This window comes from Natator depressus, chromosome 9 (genome assembly GCF_965152275.1).
Source record: "Natator depressus isolate rNatDep1 chromosome 9, rNatDep2.hap1, whole genome shotgun sequence".
Classification (NCBI taxonomy): Eukaryota; Metazoa; Chordata; order Testudines; family Cheloniidae; genus Natator; species Natator depressus.
In genome coordinates, this window is record NC_134242.1 from 1038366 (window position 1) to 1053218 (window position 14853).

The 14853-nt window shown below is 52.2% G+C and overlaps 1 protein-coding gene across 2 annotated transcripts in view; it reads left to right on the plus strand.

Moving 5' to 3' along the window:
- The first annotated feature begins 791 nt into the window (after positions 1-791).
- Positions 792-14853, plus strand: part of XXYLT1 (xyloside xylosyltransferase 1) — a 100525-nt gene continuing 86463 nt past the window's right edge. Inside the window, exon 1 of one of the 2 annotated variants that reach the window (XM_074963318.1) lies at positions 792-878. Coding sequence is in view for 1 of the 2 variants with exons in the window: in XM_074963317.1 (XP_074819418.1) it covers positions 1675-2052 (378 nt within the window). In the remaining variant the exon portion in view is untranslated. Of the gene's footprint in view, positions 879-1674; positions 2053-14853 lie in introns of those variants that run through there. The other variant, XM_074963317.1, reaches the window with a different exon arrangement.

The window sequence follows — 14853 nt, forward strand, 5'->3', positions numbered from 1 at the left end:
CCAAGTTATAAGGCTTTGAAAAATGGCAGGTGTCATGTACTCAGCAGACTTCTTTGATTTTTTTGATAGCGGAAACCTCTGAAGATGGTGCCCTTGCTGAGCCTGCTGGAGTATCTCACAGCTCCTAGTGCTGACCAGTGTGCATGCTCCACGGTCAGAGAGGCCCTGAATATGCTGCTCTAGGGTGGATTTGATTTAAATCCTAATTTAAATCACTAGTCAGGAAGACTAATTATGGATTTCTACATAAAAGCACATTCTTGTTGGTTGTTATAACCTTAATACATGTTCTTCACAACTCCGATAGATGTAGGTTTCATTTTCAGAAAGTACATGCTATACAATTTTAAAGTGATTTATTCTGAAAACTTTTCAGATGAGTTTTACAGCTATATCACAAAATGAATGATTGTTTGGTTAGTTCATTTACCAAAGGTATTTGAAGCAGTTCACCTCCCAGTGACTTCATAAATATCTATCTCCAATTCAACAGGTTAATCACTAATATTTGGAGGATTTTCTTTCCAGGCTGTATTAGGAGGAGAACATCACCAGACAAACATTTAAATGGTTTTATTTAACTACAGCAACATTATGTATTCTGGATTTTTTTTCTTCAAGAGCAAACACTATTTTAACAGAACAAGCATATGAATTTTTGAATTTAGTTAAACATTTGAGTTTTTTAAAATCAGTTTGTATTGCGGGGCGGGCCGGGGATGGACACTAGGACTGGGCTTTCAGAGGGGCAAGACTGGGCCTGGCTGGGTAAGGAGACTGGCGCCGGGGCTACAGGAAGACAGGTTGGGTCTGGCTCAGCAAGGCAGGCAGCATTTCCTGTCTTGACTCTCCCAGCCCTCGCCTGCACTATTGGCCAGGTGGGTTCACCCTTTCCCTGGTCCCTACTGAGCTGATTCCTCAGGGGTTGCAGGCTCTTTTCGTCAGTTTAAAATGCCCCTTCCTTAGTAATGAGCTACTCTGGCAATACTGGGGTTTCCAGCCCAGCTGCGTGAGAGGGAGAATCAGGCTCAGCAGAATTAGATTCTGTGGGGAGGGAGACTATCGGATTCTTCACACTTTATTTTAATCCATTTGCATTTTCAGGAGCCGGACGCATGGCCCCGCTCTGCCGGGCAGGGGCTGGCTGATGGAGAACGGGACATTTACCGACCCCCCGCCCTGCGAGGCGTCTCCCTGGGGCGAGGGGCTGGTGCCTGCCCCGGGACCGGGGGCAGGTCCCGCAGCCGGCGGAGCTGGGTCTGACCCCGGCGGAGCTCGGCGCCCCGGCGCGGCTGCTTTCCTAAGGATGGCCCCGATTCTGGGGCTTTTCCTCCTAGAGGCTCCTATTGCCCCCCCCCCCGCTCCCGGTTTTTCACCCTGGCTGTCCGGGCCGGACCCTGCAGCCCGCCGCGGGGCCGTTCGGGTTCGCCCCTCTCCGGTTCCGGTTCCGAACCGCCCAACCGCGACCGGGCAGAGCCCGCCGGGGGCCCCCGGGCTCGCGCCGCCCTGCCCCGAGCCCGGCGAGCTCCGGCAAGCCCCGGCCGCGCTCTCCCGCGACCCGCCCCGCGGGCCGGGACCCACCGAGCTCCGCCCGGCCCCACGTGGCTCGGAGGCGGGGCCGCTCCCCGCGCAGCCCGGCGGCCTCCGGAGCCGGCCCGGCCCGTGCGCGCCGCCATGGCCCGGCTGGGCGCCCTGCGCCCCCCGCCCTGCGCGCTGCCGCTGCTGCTGCTGGCCGCCGCGCTGGGCGTCTGCGCCTTCTACGGCCTGCGCGCCCCCCCGCGCCCGCGCCCGCGCCCGGCCCCGACCCCGGATCGGGCCCCCGCCCCGGATCCGGCCCGCGCCCGCCTCCACCTGCTGCTGATGTTCACCAAGGCGGCGCGGAGCCCGGCGCTGCAGGCCCGCGCCCAGGCTGCGCTGCGCTCCCTGCTGCGCCGCGCGCGCCTCCAGCCCGGCCAGGTCCTGCACCTGCACTTCGTGAGCGAGCCGCGCAGCCGGCAGATCGCCCGCGGCCTGCTGCGCCCGCTGCTGCGCGGCCTCCCCTTCCGCTGCCAGGTAGCGCGGGGCGGGGCGGGGTGGGACGGCAGCACCGGGCGCTGGGGGGCACCGGGTACTGAGGCTCTGCCGGGCACAGGGCGCTGCGGTGGGGTGGGATGGGATGGCACCGGGTGCTGGGGTGTGACGTCTGTGCCGGGCACCGGGCGCTGGGGGGCACCGGCACGGGGCGGGGTGGGATGGCAGCACCGGGCGCTGAGGCTCTGCCGGGCACAGGGCGCTGCGGTGGGGTGGGGTGGGGTGGGATGGCACCGGGTGCTGGGGTGTGACGTCTGTGCCGGGCACCGGGCGCTGGGGGGCACCGGCACGGGGCGGGATGGGATGGCAGCACCGGGCGCTGGGGGGCACCGGGCACTGAGGCTCTGCCGGGCACAGGGCGGTGGGGTGGGATGGGATGGCACCGGGTGCTGGGGTGTGACGTCTGTGCCGGGCACCGGGCGCTGGGGTGGCACTGGGCACTGAGGCGGGATGGCTGTGCTGAGCGCAGGGCGCTGGGGTGGCCTGGGCCAGCCCTCCCGGGCACCCGAGGGCTGGTACCCGCAGTTCCGTTCCATGGGACTGTGCACCCCTCTTGGCAGATCCCCAGGAGCCAGTGCCCTGCCACTCTCCCACCCCAGGGCTTAGTCCCGGGTTCTTTGTCAGAGGGGCTGTCCAAAAGAGACAGGTGCCAGCTGCATGGGGGATGGTGCTGCACACCCAATAACGAGCAACTATGGAGAGACCTTGCCTATAGAGAAGTCTTCTCCCGAGTCCCAGCCAGGGAGTGGGTGGGTCAGGCAGAGCAGGAGGGCTACTATCCCTTGGCTTTTTATTCATGTAACTCTGGAATTTTATGTTATCCTTATAAATGTTGAATCCCCCTTTTAAATCTTTTAGCGCTCTGGTCTCATGTGGCAGTGAGTTCCACAAGTTAATTCTGTGCCACAGAAAACATTTGATTTGAGTTTTAAATATGTTGTCTTTTAGTTTCCTTGGGTGGCCTGTGGGGGCTGTTCCCCTTATTGAAATGCTAGCAACTGGGGAACCTCTCTGCCAGTTTCAGGCCCCTCCTGGATTGCTTCTAATGCCTGGCCCTCTCCTGCAGTGATCGGAAGGGCTCCTGGGGCTGCTGGAACTGCCTGGCTGCCTAGCCTGAGGCTTCCTCACGCTGTGGTTGCTGGGCCCTGTCTGCTGGCGAGCTGGTGACGCACCTTGTGTTCACGCTCAAATGTGCTCCCCGCAGCACATGGGATCGCCCCAGCATGTAGGCCGGACTCTCTCTGAGGAGGCCTAGCCACTGGGCCGGCTCCTTTCTGCCTGATACAGTGCCAGTGAGGCCTGGCTGTGGGGGACACATCCCCAGCCGTGCAAACGTTCCTCTTCCTGCCATCGCACACGCCCCAGCACCTGGGCTCTGCTTCCCGTGCCTGGATGCACAGGCCTCACGCTGACCGGAGCCCCTGAGAGAGGACTCATCTCTTCGGAGACCCGTCTGATTCCTCCGCTGGGGGGTTGCTGCCTGCTCTCCCATCGCTTGGGTTCGTTGGAGCTTTGACCGGCGGCGCTGGGGCCGGCTCTGGCCTGCCTAAGGAGGGTGCCGTGCCTGCAGGAGGACACGGAAGAGGCAAGCCAGGAGGACTCGACATAGGAATGCACCCGTGTGGATGGGGACCCGGGTCTCCCCCTCGTGTTCCATCACTGCGGCTCCTAGCCCAGGTCTCGGGCAGCTCGGCCCCTCCAGCCGCCGGTGGCGGCCTGGACCCCCAGCAGAGTGTGGCCCCTGAAAATCACTGCGACGGGGGCACGGCCATCTGTTGCGTCACAAGCTCGGAGCTGCGTCCGATGAAGTGAGCTGTAGCTCGCGAAAGCTTCTGCTCAAATACATTTGTTCGTCTCTAAGGTGCCACAAGTCCTCCTTTTCTTTTAGCTCGGCGCTGTGGCTCTCGGGCTCCAACTGAGGCTGCCGGAGCATCCTGTCCTGTCCCGCCGGCTCCCACCTTGTGACGGCCGCCTGCGAGCGGGGGCAGCGCCTGACCGTGGCTTGTCCTGTGCTGTGTCCTGAACCGCTCCTGCGAGCAGAGAGCTGACCGTTCAGCTGGCCTCTCCTCGGGGAGAAGGACGAAGAGCGGGACGGGCACCGGGGGAATCGCGGCATTCACCCGGGCCTGAGGCAGATTTCCCTGGTCTTCCAGAAGCCGCCCTGCCGGTAACGGGGGGACGTGCCCGGGGGCTGTGCTGCCGCAGTGTTGCGTCCGTCGCTGATGCGGGAGAGGTGTGAGCACTGGCGCCCAGGAGCCTGGCTGCTGTGGAGAAGCTGCCGAGCTGGGGCTTGCCCTGGCGCAGGGTGAGCAGGTGCAGCTCTCCGTGTAGCCTGAGATCGTGCCATACACAGCGGTGTTGCCGCCCCCGCTCCCTACTCGCTGCTCCCCTGCTGAGGCATCCCAGGGTCGTGCTGGAGATATTGCAGAACTAACCACGTTGAAGTGATTTCCTTTGTTTTTCAGCCGGAGTTAAGATTTGGGAGTCCAGTTCCAACCCTGGGCATTAGCGACAGTGCAGGGAAAGGCTTGTCTCAGGCCAGTCAGTGGCTTGTGTACGCAGAGGTCACAGCCTGCGATCAGTTGCAGAGCTGCCATTTTCAAAAGATCAGCTTGCCAGAGAAACATTTCCTTCTCCCTGGAGACACTGAAGTTCTCTGACAAAACTTTTGTTAGTGCAGAGTTAAGCTTGCCCAGTGCTGCCTGTCCAAACCCCTGCATTCTGCAAAACCCAAACTTCTGAAATCCAGCAAATACGGAGTTAAGGACCATGCCCATACAACCTTAACTCTGCCCTCTGAGTGATGTCCCAGTACTCCCATAACACACACACACTCCCTCCACCTTGGCAGACGGTGTAGAACCCTCCGTGAAAGGGGCACGTGACCACTGTAGGACAGAATTTAATGCCACGTGTTTGCTCGGGCAAAACTTGTGTTTAGGGGAGGTGTACGAAACAGAAAATAACTACACCTGCCCTGCACTCCAACACTGAGCCTACGCCATAAAGACAGTCCCACACTTGCTACATTTTACCTTCGCCCTGATGCACTGGGTTCCCTCTAACAATATACTTTCACTTACCTATCATTAAACCCCCAGACTACTCTTCGATCCCTCCTCACTGCTGAGAGGACCCATGGCAAGAAGACCCCGGTGCCCTGCTGCTTGGGGTTGTGTCCCTGACCATCTTGGCTAATAGCCATTGATGGCCCTGTCCTCCATCAACTTAGCTAATTGTTTTATTAACCCAGTGATAGTCTTGGCCTTCACAACATCCCCTGGCAACGAGTTCCACAGACTGACCATGCACTGTGTGCAGAAATACTTCTTCTTCTTTGTTTTAAACCAGCTGCCTGTTAATTTCACTGGGTGGCCCCTGGTTCCTGTGTTGTTAGAAGGGTTAAGTAACATTTTCCTATTCGCTTGCTCTACAGCAGTCATGGTTTTTTGACCTCAGTCACATCCCCCCATAGTCGTCCCTTTTATAAGATGATCAGTCCCAGTCTTTTCAATCTGTCCTCACACGGAAGCTGTTCCACATCCCCTCATCATTTGTGTTGCCCTTCTCTGTATCTTTACCAGTTTTAATCTATGTTTTATGAGATGGGGCAACAAGAACTACATGCAGTATTCAAGGTGTGGAAATGTCATGGGTTTCTATCGTGGCATTATGATATTTTCTGTCTTATTGTCTATCCCATACCTGATGGTTCTTAAATTTGTGTTCCCTTTTTTGACTGCCGCTGCCCATTGAGTGGATGTTTTCAGAGAACTATCCACAATGACTCCAAGATCTCGTTCTTGAGTGGTAATAGCTAATTTAGACCCCATCATTTGATATGTGTAATTGGGATTATTTTTTTCCAACGTGCATTACTTTGCATTTATCAATGTTGAATTTCATCTGCCATTTTGTTGCCCAGTCACTTCGTTTTATGAGATCCCTTTGTAACTCCTCGTAGTCTATTCAGGATAGGTAAGTCTAAAGGAATTTAGTATCTTCTGCAAACTTTGCAGCTTTACTGTTCACCCCCTTTTCCAGATCATTTATGAATACGTTGAACAGCACTGGTCCGACTACAGATCCTTGGGGGACCCCACTATTTACCTCTCTCCATTGTGAAAATTGACCATTTATTCCTACCCGTTGTTTCCTATCTTTTAACCAGTTACTGATCCATGAGACTTCTTGTCCCATGACTGCTTACATTGCTTAAGAGCCTTTGTCGAGGGACCTTGTCAAAGGCTTTCTGAAAGTCCAGGTATCCTATATCCACTGGATCATCCTTGTTCACGTTTGTTGACCCCCTCAGAGAATTCTAATAGATTGGTGAGCACGATTTCCCTTTACAAAAGCCGTGTTGACTCTTTCACAACATATTGTGTTTATCTATGTGTCTGATAATTCTGTTCTTTACTGTAGTTTCAACCAATTTGCCTGGTACTGAAGTTAGGCTTACCGGCCTCTAATTGGAGTCTTTTTTAAAAAGCAGTCACATTAGTTACCCTCCAGTCATCTGGCACAGAGGCCGATTTAAGCGATAGGTTACATACCACAGTTAGTAGTTCTTCAATTTTATATTTGAGTTCCTTTAGAACTCTTGGGTGAATGCCATCTGGTCCTACTTGTTGCTGTTTAATTTGTCATTTTGTTCCAAAACCTCCTCTATTGACACCTCAGTCTGGGACAGTTTTTCAGACTTGTCTCCTAAAATGAAAGGCTCAGGTGTGGGAATCTCCCTCACATCCTCTGCAGCGAATACAGATGCAAAGAATTCATTTAGCTTTTCTGCAATGGCCTCAAGAGACTTGTGCTCTGTCAAGATGCCAAGTGCTCCTCATAATGCAATCACAGCTCTGACAAGCTGGTCCAACTAATTCCTCCACCGGTCAGTACAGCTACCCAGCCCAGGGCATGCAGCTGGAGAGCATGCAGATTATTCGCAGTGAGTGCTGCCCGCTCCCGGGGCAGAGTCAGTGCCCTGGCATGTTCTGTAACTCTGCATTTCCTGGGTTTCAGAAGTGTGAGTTAATGCAGAGTTAAGGGTGCCCCGTGTCCTTTTGTGCTCTTCCACAACGTCGACAAGCGCGGCTGACTGTCAGAGAATGGGCACTCAGCGCTTCCTAGGAATCAGGCCCCTTCTGGTGCCTCCGGCTGATGGGTGAATACGCGGCTCGAGGGGAGAGGGGCAAAGCACAGCCTCGTCAAATGTAAATGAGAACCGGCCTGAGTTTCCTGTTTCATTCACTGGAGGATGAACGTGCTGGCTGACTCTGGGACACGATCAGTGCATAAGGATCTTCCGGGGAGAAAACACCTGCTACTGAAGGGCTCTTTGATCTGGCGGAGAAAGGCAGAACTAGAACCAAGGGCTGGAAGCTGAAACCAGACCAATGGAAATGAGTAATCCGGCACAGTGAGGGTGATTAGCCATTGGAACAAACTCCCCTGGGAAGTGGTGGATTCTCCATCTGTCTGTGACTTCAGACCCAGACTGGAGCCTTTCTGGAAGATGTTTTAGCCAAACCCACGTTACTGGGCTCAGAGCAGGGGTGGCTGGGGGACACGCAATGGCCTGTGCTCCACAGGAGGTCAGACTAAGGTCCGTTCTGGCCGCTCACTCCGAGTCGGAACGTGGCTAGCTGTGGAATGGGCACAGAGCAGAAGGAGGAACGTAAGCGCTCAGAGGTTCCAGGAAGCTGCTGTCGCAGTAGAGAGACTTTCTCTCTGTCCGTCACTTTAATTGGAATGTTTAAAATGTATTTGAACAGTGGGGAATGCGCCTTCTTCTAATGAAATTAGAACGGAGCTGGTGAGACGTCATTCGCTCCTCTGATATTCTGAAAGCAAGATCCTCTTCTTTGCAGACGCTTTTGGCTGAATAATTAATCGTTGAGTAACCTGTGATCAAAGAATGCTGTTAGGAAATGACTACAGTTTGTTAAACCATTTTCTGTCTTGTTGGCTGGGGGCCCTGGGAACTGTAGATAGCTTTCAGCCCGCTCTGGCTGCTGAAAACACTGTGAAGAGGATAGTGGGGGATGCTGCATGCAGAGCCACCCGTCTGGACTCTGCTGACCTGGCTGGGTTCATGGGTATGGAAAACATAGAGCAAGAGAGAGAGACTGCCGGGGAGTTTGACTTGCTCCTTGCGTGCGTCCAGCGCATGTTCCAGCTCCTTGACTGACATCTTAGCTAGGGCAGGGCCTTCCCTAAAGGATGAGTTGGGGGATGGTCATGCTGAGACTGAATCCCTGGGCTTTTGCACCTGGTACTTGGGAATCCTGCATTCCTCAGCTACAGACGCACTTGCTTCTCAAAGCGCTGTAGTGCAAAAGGCAGCCGACTCCCCCGTGGCTGTGGGCAAGCTGCCTGCACAGTGCTGCAGCCCCTGCTCCTTTGACATGGGGTGAGTTCCCCTCCTCCCAGGCCTGGGTGCTGAGATCCTTATCGATTCACAGATGGCAAGGCCAGCAGGGACCATTGTCATCATCTGAACTCCTGTACAGCACAGGTCAGAGAACTGCCCCACAAGAATGCCTAGAGCAGAGCATTCAGAAAAAAATCCAGTCATCATTTCATAGAAATCATAGAATTGTAGAATTGGAAGAGACCTCGAGAGGACATCTAGTCCAGTCCCCTGCACTCAAGGCAGAACTAAATATTATCTTTTAGACCATCCTTGACAGGTGTTTGTCTAACCTGCTCTTAAAAATCTCCAATGACGGAAATTCCACAACCTTTCTAGGCAATTTATTCCACTGTTTAACCACCCTGACAGTTAGGAAGTTTTTCCTAATGTCCAACCTAAACCGCCCTTGCTGCAAGTTAAGCCCACTGCTTCTTGTCCTATCCTCAGAGGTTAAGAAAAACAATTTTTCTTCCTCCTCTTTGTAACAACTTTTTATGTACTTGAAAACTGTTATCCTGTCCCCCCTCAGGCTTCTCTTTTCCAGACTAAACAAACCCAATTTTTTCAATCTTCCCTCATTGGTCATGTTTTCTAGACCTTTAATCATTTTTGTTGATCTTCTCTGGACTTTCTCCAACTTGTCCACATCTTTCCTGAAATGTGGCGCCCAGAACTGGACACAGTACTCCAGCTGAGGCCTAATCAGTGCGGAGTACACCGGAAGAATTACTTCTCGTGTCTTGCTTACAACACTCTAGCTCTCAGAATGATGGGGGGGGGGTTTGCAGCAGTGGTACACTGTTGACTCATATTTAGCTTGTGATCCGCTATGACCCCCAGATCCCTTTCTGCAGTACTCCTTCCTAGGCAGTCATTTCCCATTTTGTGTGTGTGCAACTGATTGTTCCTGCCTAAGTGGAGTACTTTGCATTTGTAAAATGTGTAAAAATATAATTAGGAAGGCCAAAAAAGAATTTGAAAAACAGCTAGACAAAGACTCAAAAATTAATAGAAACATTTTTTGTAAGTACATCAGAAGCAGGAAGCCTGCTAAACAACCAGTGGGGCCACTGGATGATCGAGATGCTAAAGGAGCACTCTGGAGAAACTAAATGAATTCTTTGCATCGGTCTTAATGGCTGAGGACCTGAGGGAGATTCCCAAACCTGAGCCATTCTTTTTAGCTGACAAATCTGAGGAACTGTCCCAGATTGAGGTATCATTAGAGGAGGTTTTGGAATAAATTGATAAATTAAACAGTAATAAGTCACCAGGACCAGATGGTATTCACCCAAGAGTTCTGAAGGAACTCAAATGCGAAATTGTGGACTACTAACTGTCGTCTGTAACCTATCATTTAAATCAGCTTCTGTACCAAATGACTGGAGGATAGCTAATGTGATGCCAATTTTTAAAAAGGGCTCCAGAGGTGATCCTGGCAATTACAGGCTGGTAAACCCGACTTCAGTATCAGGCAGACTGGTTGAAGCTACAGTAAAGAACAAAATTGTCAGACACACAGATGAACATAATTTGTTGGGGAAGAGTCAACATGGTTTTTGTAGAGGGAAATCATGCCTCACCAATCTCCTAGAATTCTTTGAGGGGATCAACAAGCATGTGGACAAGCGGGATCCAGTGGAGATAGTGTACTTAGATTTTCAGAAGGCCTTTGACAAGGTCCCTCACCAAAGTCTCTTAAGCAAAGTAAGCTGTCATGGAATAAGAGGGAAGGTTCTCTCATGGATTGGTGACTGGTTAAAAAATTGGAAACGAAGGGTAGGAATAAATAGTCAGTTTTCAGAATGGAGAGCAGTAAATAGTGGTGTCTCCCAGGGGTCTGTACTGGGCCCAGTCCTATTTAATATATTCATAAAAAGGGGTAAACAGTGAGGTGGCAACATTTGCAGATGATACAAAACGACTCAAGATAGTTAAGTCCCAGGCAGACTGCGAAGAGCTACAAAAGGATCTCTCAGAACTGGGTGACTGAGCAACAAAATGGCAGATGAAATTCAATGTTGATAAATGCAAAGTAATACATATTGGAAAACATAATCCCAACTATACATATAAAATGATGGGGTCTAAATTAGCTGTTACCACTCAAGAAAGAGATCTTGACGTCATCGTGGATAGTTCTCTGAAAACATCCACTCAGTGTGCAGCGGCAGTCAAAAAAGTGAACAGAACGTTGGGAATTATTAAGAAAGGGATAGAAAATAAGACAGAAAATATCATGTTGCCTCTGTAGAAATCCATGGTACGCCCACATCTTGAATACTGTGTGCAGATGTGGTCGCCCCATCTCAAAAAAGATATATTGGGATTGGAAAAGGTTCAGAAAAGGGCAACAGAAATGATTAGGGGTATGGAGTGGCTGCCGTATGAGGAGAGATTAATAAGACTGGGGCTTTTCAGCTTGGAAAAGAGACGACTAAGGGGGATATGATCGAGGCCTATAAAATCATGACTGGTGTGGAGGAAGTAAATAAGGAAGTGTTATTTACTCCTTCTCATAACACGTGAACTAGGGGTTGCCAAATGAAATTAATAGGCAGCAGGTTTGAAACAAACAAAAGGAAGTATTTTTTCCACACAACGCACAGTCCACCTGTGGAACTCGCTGCCAGAGGATGATGGGAAGGTCAAGACAAAACAGGGTTCAAAAAAGAACTAGATAAATTCACAGAGTATGGCTATTAGCCAGGATGGGCAGGGGTGGTGTCCCTAGCCTGTTTGCCAGAAGCTGGGAATGGGCAACAGGGAATGAATCACTTGGTAATTACCTGTTCTGTTCATTCCCTCTGAGGCACCTGGCATTGGCCACTGTCGGAAGACAGGATACTGGGCTAGATGGACCTTTGGTCTGACCCCAGTATGGCCATTCTTATGTTCTTAATCCTCTTTAGTTTATGAACATCCTTCCTGAATTGTGGACACCAGAACTGGACATAATATTCCAGCAAGGTTCACACCAGTACCAAATACAGAGGTAAAATAACTTCTCTACTCCTACTCCAGATTCCCTTGTTTACGCATCCAAGGATCTCATTAGCTCTTTTGGTCACACTGGGAATTCATGTTCAGCCGATTTAAAACTCCCCTTCCCCCCCAAGTCTTTGTAAGAGTCAGCTTCCCAGGATAGAGCCCCCCATCCAGTAAGCATGGTCTACATTCATTATTCCTAGATGTGTACATTTAGAGTAGCCATATTAAAGACCATATTGTTTGCTTGTGTCCGGATTACCAAGCAATGCTGATCGCTCTGACTCAGTGACCCGTCCTCTGCATTATTTACCACTCCCCCGATCTTTGTGTCATCTGCAAACTTTATCAGTGATGATTTTATGTTTTCTTCTAGGTCATTGATCAAAATTTTAAATCATTTAAATCATTTTAAATCAGGCACTGATCCCTGGGGGACCCTGCTAGAAACACGCCCACACCCCAGAGCTTTGATGGGCACCCACGTTGCAGGCTGTTGAACAGCACGGGCCCTGGGGTCACTCTCGTTGCACTGGGTGTTCTTATTGCTTCCACGCTTAATTCAGCTGATCCAGCTCATGTGCTGTGCTCGCCGCCTATGAGGCTGGCTCCAGGTAGCATCATCTGTCACTTGGTCCAGCCTTAGGGAGTGAAAACGTGGCAGTTGCGTGAGAAATGCCAGTGCAAAGGCAGCTGAACCTGAAAGAAGCTGAGCTCAGTGGAGAGGAATTTGAAACGCAGCTAGAGAAACCTTAAGAAAGCCAGGTTAATCTAAAGGCGTAGCAAACAGGGAAGGATCACAGAGAACTCAGAGGGGAACCAGGCAGGGACAGTAGTTACTCCTGGGGGCATTCTGTGCCAAAAAAATTAAAATTCTGCGCACAATATTTTAAAATTCTGCAAATTTTATTTGTAAAAATAAATCACACCAGGTTCAATTATTTTGGTAATTTATTTCAAAATACCTGTCGGCAAATATGTCTGGCAATACAGACACACACAAAAATTCCTCCAGGAATAGAGAGTTAAAGAAACCCCTATGACAACCCAGTTCCTGTTTGTCTTCCCCTCCCCACCAGCCCAGACACTCTCACCGCTGCCCCTCCAGAGCCCAGCTGCTGCCCCCCAATCCGGACAGTCACATCCCTTACCCCCCAGAGACCAGCCACAGCTCCCCCCCCAGCCTAGACACTCTCACACTCTACCCTCCAGAGGCAAGATGCAGCAGGCCCCCCCTTCCACCCAATCCTCCTAGAGCCCAGGGATCCAGAGGGAGAAACAGCCTGCAGCTGGGTCCTGGGCTTGCAGGGAGTTTCCTTCGCTCTGCCGTCTTCTTCCTTCAGGGCGTGCTGGGATCTGCAAGTGCTGGGAACCTTCCAGTTTCCTCCCGCTCCCCTCGGCCTTGTCTTACGTTTGCGATCTGGGCTTTGCCCCTAGCGGCAGCCAACATCTCTGCAGCCCATGGCTGTGGGGGAAAAGGGAAATTCTGCCCATAGAACATTAATTTCTGTGAAATTCTGCATTGCGCAGTGTTGCAGAATTCCCCCAGGAGTAAATAGCATCAGGCAGTAGGGACTGCACCTAATTAGTCGTGGATATAAAGGCACAGGGGAGAAAAATGAAACTAGCAGAAAAGGTTTAAAGATGAGCCAACATCCGTGCAGGAAGCGGGTTCACAGGAGCAAGGCGTGGCCCTGCCCTCACACTGGCACGACTGGGTCACTCAGCGTCAGTTAGGCTGGGAAGCTCTTCGGGGCAGGGCCTGCAGTCGCAGAGGCTGTGAGCACACCGCAGGGCCCAGGGCATGGACCCCATGATCCCAGGGCCAGATCAGCAGCCTGCACTGGAGTGGGTGTCAAACGCCGAGAAGGTGGGAGAAGTTCCCCTGGAGGCCAGGCTGCTGGGAAGGAGCCATCCTTGCCGCCCGGCAGCAGGTGGCACTGGTGCACCGTGAGGCTGCATGGCAAAGCTGCCAGGCGGCCAGAGAGGAACCGGAGGAGTTTGTTGCAAGTGCCTCGGTGGCTGGGTAGAAGGACCCTGCGAGTGCCAGGCCCCTCCTTCCCCAGCTGCTTCCTCCAGCGCCCTGGCTCTGCTCTATTTTTGGAGGTTTTTCCAGATTTTTATTGTTTGTTTCTGTTGAAAGTTCTTGAGGGCGAGCATTTCCGGCCTGCTGGGCTCCGACGCCCCCAGGCTGCCAGCCCTGCCTTGCGCCCAGGATACAGCTGACGGCGCCGCGTTCTCCACAGCGCCGCGCTCCCATTCTGGAACTGCAGGGCTGGTGCGCCGTCCCCGTGGCCGTGCGGCTCCCTCGGCTGCAGTCAGGCTGGCCTCCTCCAGGGAGCGCTGCCTGCGGATGGGTTAGCAGAGATTTATTTGAAAAGAAAAGCTGATGTGAAAGCTGCAGAGCCGTGCTTGTCTTTGCCTCCTCCTGGCAGTGCGGTGCAGAGGGGCAGACGTGCGCGTGTGTTGGACTTAACAATAACCCAGTGAACCATTCCCATGTCTTGTCATCAGAGTTACCCATTTTCTAATTGCCAGAGCTATTTTTGCTTTAAAACAGAGCTTGTTCTCCCAGCCTATCACAGGGAAGCATCACTGTGCTCTGATGTTTGTTACCAGCTGTGCTGCTTGCTGGCTTTGCAGCCCTGGGCAGGTAGTTTCCACTCTCTGTGCTTTGCTTTCCCCATCTGTAACCTGTGGATAATAACGCCCTTACTGCCGAGTTTGGCACTGGACCAGAGAGGAGTATTCCCTGCCTCCTCCTGTGGGTTGATCCTGCAGTGAAGCGATGCTGATCTGTCTGTAATGCTGTGCTTATGCCATCACTGCGAAGCTAATTGGCAGAGGGGGCGGGGGGAAAGCAGGGATAAAGTAGAAATGGAACCTGGTTTTTAGTGAGAGTGCATAGAAAGGGTCTCTTCTCCGTGTGGGTGGTGTGTTTATTAAAAGCTGTTTGCACAGGAAATCCACAGCCACACTTTCCTCGAGTCCTAAATGAACTCAGCCAGATTTTGCACCAGGGATTTTGCTTGAACGCTGCAACACAACTAAAGAATGAAATACAAAACTACAGCAGATGAACTCGCTGCGTCCAAACCTGTGCTGGGGAGAGGAAAAAAGGCCCTTGAAATATAGAGCACAGCTCCTCTGGAGGAGAAAGCCCCCCCGGCTGCGGGCTGCAGTGCAGAAGTGCCTGTGGTACTTGAAAGCACACGCTGAATGCAGTTATTTTCCCATCTGTTTTCGGCAATGCTCCTTCTGACGTCTGCAACTTCAGAGTCTGTTTTCCAGTAGTTTTGCCTTTGCTGTTCGGCTTTGTGTGCATTTCCAAGGCAGCGGGCTCCACTCTGTCCCAGCTCAGTGCTGAGTAGCCCGGGGAG